Here is a 7,743-nt window from a genome sequence, read left to right as displayed (position 1 = left end):
ACCTCAGCTCTTGTAATGCAGTTAATTTAATTTTTTGATTTTATTGCATTATAAGGTTTGTTTTTGATTGTATGTATTTTTAACTTTACTTTTCCTCTATGAAGAAGAGTATTTTATTTATTTACTGATAAACTATAGCTTCTATATTAGTTATGCCAGTTAGCAGCATCAGTAGGGCAACAGACAAAATACTTTGAAGCTATGTCTCTTTATGCTACGAGTTCAAATTCCCACCAGGGTTAGTCACGTCTTTCATCTTTTTGGAACCAGTAAAATAAGTTTTAGTCAAGAACTGAGGCTGTTCCAATTGCACATAGTCTCCCTCCAAAATGTTTGGCCTTGTGCTTACCTTAGAAATCCTATATATAAGTAATATGGTTGAAACTTTTATTGATTTTTATTCAGTGTCCCCACATTTATCAGAAAACAACTTAGAAGACACATAGAAGAATATTAATAAGCTACTATAGTCTGTAACAGTTACTAAAACTAACTTATTTACCAGCTATTGTGCTTAATTATATAATATAATAGTTCTACCTTCTTCAATATGACATTGGGTTGTGTTCTATACATTGTTAGATTTTGGTTTGTAATTCTTTTTTTTTTAATTATTCATGGTGTTCTTATCATTGAATAATAATGAACTTAAGTTTCCTTTGCAGAAACACGTTTTGACCCACAGACTTCTTGATTAGTTATTCAAGACATTCTAATCTTTGAAAATATTTTCGTTTCGCTCTTGCAACTTTTCTTTTATGTTTTTTTTTTTGTTTTTTGTTTTTTAATGAAAATGTTCCAAAAAAAAAAAAGAATTTTGTACCATGATCAATAACTACAACCACCACCATAATAACAACAGCAGCAAAAAAAAAAAAATAATAATTGAATTCAAGTCACTATGATGAACTTTTTACAAACTCAGGATCTTACTTACATAGACATTTTCCAAATTACCATGGAAGAATTTTCATTTGTATACATTGTACTGCAAATTAAAGCTCTATGAGTATGGTTTAAATGAATAATCATAAAAGTTGCATCGTCTGAATGTTATGAGAGGAAAGAAAAACTTTACCTTTGTTTATGAAATTTTATTTGTTCAAATATCTGCTGCCAGCTTGTAAGAAAAGGTGGTCTGCAGTAAAAAGTAAAGTAAAGACATCTTTTTTTTTTTTCTTTTAACCTTTTTTTAAAGACTTATTTATTTATTTATTGTCACTGACTCTAGATTCATCTTATTTTCTTCTGACTTCTTTCATGTTTAAAAAAATATTTTCAGATTAACATGGAAATAATATTAATCTGGGAGTATTTTCTACTTTATTTTGATACAGAAAAAAGAAGTTTAATTTCAGTTTATTATTTTGTGGGTATAAAGCAGGGGTCAGCAAAGTGGTCAGTCCTGAGGGTCCATGTGGTTGTCCAAGAAGTCGATAAACACATGAAATGATTTTAAGCATTAGGGGTGCTGAATCATTAGTGAACTGAATCTGAAAGGCTTAAAACTCATTATTTCCAACCAAATATTGATACAATAACTAGTATACACTAAATACATATTTCACATTAAATATTCTAGCTATATCAGTATAATATGACTGAATTTTTATTGTTCTTTATCAATTTCGTTAAGTGTTTTTATTAAATTTCTTTAAATATTTCTTATTTAAAAGCAGTAACACCACAAAAGAAATGAGAAATTGTTTTAAATCAAAGCTTTTATCCATTAAACTGTTTGTCGATTTTAGAAATTTACATGATGGGGAGTCAATAAGTTATCAATGGTTCTATGAAGGGATCAAAGAAATAAGACTTTTGCCGACCCCTGGTATAAAGGCTCTACATTGAAATTTCCAAAATGAAACAAAGTTATTTTCATAAACTGAAATAGGGCAAAAAATTAACAGTGTACTCAATTCAAGAAAGTCTAATTAAAAAGTTGAACATTTTATTTAATTCAAGTATCTATTTTTATTTAATATCAAAGGTCAAATTTGTTCTTGTATATGCTTCTTTCATATACAAGAATGTTCATTTTATATAATATTCACTGAAATAAGGCATTTTCTTTCTAGATTTATGATTAGGAAGAAGAATGTTCTTTCTCTTAGTTTTATGAAAAAGAATTATTCAAGCACTGATAAAATTGTCTTATATCATTTAGTGCCATCTGTCTATGTTCTGAATACAAGTTCTGCTGGGTTCAACTTTGTTTTGATAAAGACTGGCACCCATGGACACTAAACTCGGCTTTCAGAAAGCAACATTTGGGTAAAGAAAACATCAAATTTTGAATGCATTTTCTTACCCTGTTTTTGTTTTTTTTCTCTCCAATGCTCTTTTACTCTGTTATGTATGCTGATATGCTGATTTGTCATAATCATGTCCTACATATCCAGCAAGCACATCTACTTTGCTCAAATTAAGGCAGCAAATTAATGTCTTTTTATTACCAGCAAACAGAACAAGGTCACTTTTGCCTTTTCTCTTTTTGGTAGGGTCAATAAATATACAATCAGTCCCTGGCAGTAAGATTGATTGAATTGCTAGTTTTGGACAATATGTCTAACAATGTCACTTCTGTCTGCATTCTGAGTTCAAATCCCATCTCTTGTCACTGGAAGAGAAAACAAAATGCAACACAGTGACACTACTGTTGGTAGTTGCAACCAAGAAATAGTATAAGCAATGGAAAAAGTGACGGAAACATTGTTTCCTTGGTTCTATCTGAAGATTGGTTGTGATAGGATTGCTCATTGATGCTGCCATCACTAACTGATCATTCCATCATACACAGAAACATATTAGACGGAAAAATAAATGCTGTATGTACTGATTATCACAGTGTATATCACAGTGACCAGCTATGAAGAGTAACAAATGATCTCATAAACTGATGTAATATAAAAACTATTAACTGAGCTAAAGTATTTGATCAGTCACCTCTGCTATAGAATTGTTCAAATGTAGCCAAAAGGTGCAAGTCAAAAAATTAACATACATTTGTGTCTCCATGTGATTTGCTGACCAGTTATTCCCTAACTTCAATTCCCAGACTGGGCTTTGTATTGTGTTCTCAAGCAAGACACTTTATTTCACGTTGCTCCAGTTCACTCATCTGTTGAAATGAGTTGCAAAGCCATTGTTATATCAGCCTTTGCCTTTCCCTTGGATAACATCAATGGCATAGAGAGGGGAGGCTGGTATGTATGAGCAACTGCTAGTCTTCCATAAACAACCTTGTTTTGGAGGAGTTAACTTTCTAGGTGCTATCCATGGTTCATTCATGACCAAAGGCAGTCTTTACCCTTTTATTCCCCCATTGTATGCCATCCAGGAATAAAATCGAAATTGATCTGTTTTGTGTCATAACTTGAAACCAATTTTATCATATAGGTTTAAGGATGGCTGCTGTATTGTTGAGAAGTGCACCTCCCAACTACATCATTTCAGGTTCCCTCCTGCTACTCACCCAACCTATGCAAGTATGAAAACAAAATGGATGGAAAACAAATGAACTCTCAGATCAAGTCTCCCTGTCCTTCATCAAAAGTTGATAATACAAATATTGGAGTCAGTTAAATTGATTAACTTCTCAAAAATCTGTGCCTATAATATTGTTCTTGCATATCTCTTTGTTATAGTTTTTGTAGTGGAATCTGCCACAATTCCAATGATTGGTTTCTTTGTTTCTCTCTCCATCGGGGTTAAAAATATATTTTGAAATATTTCATTCAAAATAACATAAATATTTCCAAAATATAAAACATGGCAGCAATTTTGACAGCAAACCAACGAGAGCAGTGAAAGGGAGGTTGTCGCTGAAGGCTTCCTCTTCTGTGAAAACGATTTCTCCACCCTGATATCATCCATTGAAGAAAGGAAGAATGACAGTAGCTATAGCAGCAACATTCTACTGAGCAACAACAAAAGTGATGAGAGTACCAAGAGTATTATAAAGAAAAGTAACACTGAAAGTTTGGCTGTGTGAGAAGAAGCTTGCTTCCCAACCACATGGTTCTAAGTTCAGTCCTACTGCACAGCGCTTGGGCAAGTGTTTTCTACTATAGCCTTAGGCTGACCAAAACCTTGTGAGTGAATTTGGTAGACAAAAACAAAACCCATTGTATATATAAATACATATACATATATATAGCATGTGTCTGTGTTTGGCCTCCACTACCTCTTTACATCCCATAACTAAGCGGTTTGACAAAAGAGACTAATACAATAAGTATCGGGCTTAATACATTTTTTTTAAAAAGTACTGGGTCAATTCACTCAACTAAAAATTCTTCAAGGCAGTACCCCAGCATGGCCACAGTCTAATGACTGAAACAAGAAAAAGAATAAAAAATCAAATTGACTTGCCATAGTAATAGTGGTAGTCAATAAAATTCCTAGTATTAGTAACAACAGTTCTGCCACTGCTATTTCCACTAATGTTCCATAATTGAATGAAGAAGTGTCTTTCATAATTGCTGTTTAAGTATAGATTCATTAGCAAATACAGAAGACAAAAGTTGTTTTAAGGGCTCAACCTGTTTGCATTACCAGAAGCAGAGAAAGAAAATATATGAAGAAGGATCCTGAACTGTGTGTCATTTTGGGTTTTTATCCTTTAAGAGCTGATAAATACCAATAACACTATCAGCTCTTAAGAAATCCTCCAAAATTTCCTCCTCACGTCTATATTTATAGTGAAGTTCTGCAGGTTCATGTAATCTTGTGTATTCTCATCAAAAATGGAGATGATTATCAGCATTTTTCAGTGGATAGCTTAAAAACTGTGTGAATTCTTTCTACATAAAACCATTGGTAGCATTGGAATTTTACAAATAAAGATCAAATCAACTTGTATTCCATTTCTACAAAAACTTACCTTGTACCTATGAGAGTTGGCTGAAAAGTTCATAGGCTGGCCAGGATACTCTCATGGAGTGTGACCAAATGTGGTTTATTTTTCAACACAGTCCCCCTTGCAGTCCATATACTTCTTTCACTGGTGTTGCAGTGCTTGGATTCCATTGGTGAAGAAGCTTTCATCTTGTCAAGAAAGTCATCAACAGTAGATGTAACATCATCATACCTATGATACTGCTTTCCAGTCCAGTGTTTTTTCATGTTGGGAAACAGATGGGGTCAAATCAGGAGAATAGGGAGAGTGATCAACCGGTTCAAAGCAAAAGTCACACACAACAACCACCGAAACCAAGGACATGTGGGCTGGAGCATTATCCTCATGAAACAAAACCCCTTTCGTCAGTTTTCTGGGGTGTTTGGTTTTGATAGCCATTCATAGCTACCTCAGCAAGGTGGTACAGTACTCTCCATTGACGGTGTGGCCCTTCTGAAGAAGGTCCATAAACACAATGCTTTTTGCATCCTCCAAAACTGAGGTCATTGTCTTCCCTGCAGGTGAAATGACCGTGGCCTTTTTTGGAGCAGGTGAGGAGGGATAATTTCACTGCATAGATTGTCTCTTTGCCACTTGCTCAAGTGATGAAGCCAAAACTCATCCTGGCTTAGGAAACATTCAAAGAAAAAAGCTGGATTTGCCTTAAACAATGTCAGATTTTCTCATGATATGATCTGCCTGGTGCACTTTAGACCAGGTGTCAGATGACATAGCACCCACCAAGCAGAAACCTTCAACATGCCAAGTTCATTATGCAGAGTATTCTGGACTATACCACAGGATATGTTACTAACATTGGCTATTTGATTTTACAGTCAGTTGTTTTTGTCATCCATGTGGTGAACATGATCAATGTTTTCCTGAAGGAGTGTCCAGACGTTGGGTCATCTTCAAGAAGCTCTGTTCCCCTCCTAAATCCAGCTGCTACTTTTGTACTGTTTATAAAGCCGGAGTGTCATCCCCTAATGTAGCAACCATTTCAGCATGAATGCCATTGGGGGCTAAACCCTTTTTCTGCAGGTACTTTATAATGCCAAATTTTGTCCAATCCAAGGGAAATCACTACTAGCTACCTTTGAAGTCTTCTCTGAACAGTCAATTCACCAGGAAAGAATCAACAGTTATAAATAAGGAGAGATGAAATTAATGCATGCAAGATTTCACAGCTCTAGTACAACTCCTTCATAATCAGCCTCTGAACTTTTCAGCCCACCCTTGTGTGTGTGTGTATATATATATATATATATATAGAGAGAGAGAGAGAGAGAAAGACTTTTTAGCCCATCGTTGTACTCCCTCAAAAAAGCATGGATTAAGGTTAGAAATCCAGGTATTTATTAAAAAGGTTTCTAAAACAATTTCAAACGCTTATTGTAATGAGTAGCATTTATTTTAAACACTCAACAACAGTAAGTTCAAAATTCAAAATTTACTTTATTCCATAACTGAAATTATATTATGAGCAAATAACTAAAGTGATAAAACCTAAAATCTGATATAAAAAAAAAATTTCTACACGACTAATATATTCTTGTACTTCAGTAACAGAAAAAAGCCCACTCTCCTGGACTAAATCAATTTTCTGGATTTTAAAAAATCTCTAGGTCTTAAGCTGAAGGAACTACCTGTTGACTCTGGTTTTTTAGTTACTTCATTTTCTATGAATTTGGTACTAGGAAAAGCTTGCCATAATATTTCATCATTGAAGAATAAAGTCTGAAAAATATTACAGTTAAATAATAAAAAGTAATTTTGTTTTTCTCTACATTTTAACTGTTTTTAGATGCATTAAGCTTCCCATCAATGAATATGCACTTGTATTTCTTAAACCAACTAACAAAATTTGTGCACCATAAAGTAATACTTTTAATAAAATATTTGGCAAAATATATTCAAAAAATAAAGTTAACTTTCATAAAATTCTTTAAAACTAAGTCCTGAACTAAGATATTTGGTCTACATAAACAAAGCATAAGTCAATATTTTATCAAAATCCTGATCTTAAGTTAAATGTGACATTGATTCTTTTTTGTGATATATTCAAGTGTCTGCATCAGCAGATTTTATGGAATTATTTTGATTTTTTTTTTTTAAGAATTATCTTGAAAAATAGTAATAACTCTTGAAGTGGAAAAATTGACTAGAGCATCATTCATTCAAACACACAAAAACACACAGACAAAATGGGCTTCTTTCAGTGTCCATCAAATAAAACCACTAACAAGGTTTGCCTAAGGTGCCATACACACACACACACATATAGTTTGTGTATATATATATATATATATATATATATATATATATATATATATATATATATACACACACACACATATGTATACATATATATATGTATACACACTCGCACGTGTGTGTGTATACATACATGTATATATATATATATATATATATATATAGGAAAGAAATATAAATCATTTATATCTTCATATCGCCTACACGTTTTGATGGATGCATCAAAAACACATCTGTGTGTGTGTGTGTGTGTATATATATATATCTGACTGGCTCCTGTAGGATTTTCGAGCGAGATCGTTGCCAGTGCCCCTGGACTGGCTTGTGCGGGTGGCACATAAAAGACACCATATCGAGCGTGGCCGTTTTCGTGCGGGTGACACGTAAAAGCACCCACTACACTCTCTGAGTGGTTGGCGTTAGGAAGGGCATCCAGCTGTAGAAACTCTGCCAAATCAGACTGGAGCCTGGTGTTGCCATCCGGTTTCACCAGTCCTCAGTCAAATCGTCCAACCCATGCTAGCATGGAAAGCAGACGTTAAACGATGATGATGATGATGATGATATAT

The 7,743-nt window shown here is 33.7% G+C and overlaps 1 protein-coding gene across 1 annotated transcript in view; it reads right to left on the bottom strand.

Moving 5' to 3' along the window:
* Window positions 1-6,335: 6,335 nt before the first annotated feature.
* LOC106875281 (cilia- and flagella-associated protein 157) overlaps window positions 6,336-7,743 on the bottom strand; it is a 36,253-nt gene continuing 34,845 nt past the window's right edge. Inside the window, exon 10 of the mRNA XM_014923366.2 lies at window positions 6,336-6,637. Coding sequence (XP_014778852.1) covers window positions 6,491-6,637 — 147 coding nt within the window. The 3' untranslated portion in view covers window positions 6,336-6,490. The remainder of the gene's footprint in view (window positions 6,638-7,743) is intronic.

The sequence above is a fragment of the Octopus bimaculoides genome, chromosome 1 (genome assembly GCF_001194135.2).
Source record: "Octopus bimaculoides isolate UCB-OBI-ISO-001 chromosome 1, ASM119413v2, whole genome shotgun sequence".
Taxonomy (NCBI): Eukaryota; Metazoa; Mollusca; class Cephalopoda; order Octopoda; family Octopodidae; genus Octopus; species Octopus bimaculoides.
Note: the sequence above shows the minus strand (reverse complement) of the source record. Positions and strands in the feature narration are given on the sequence as shown.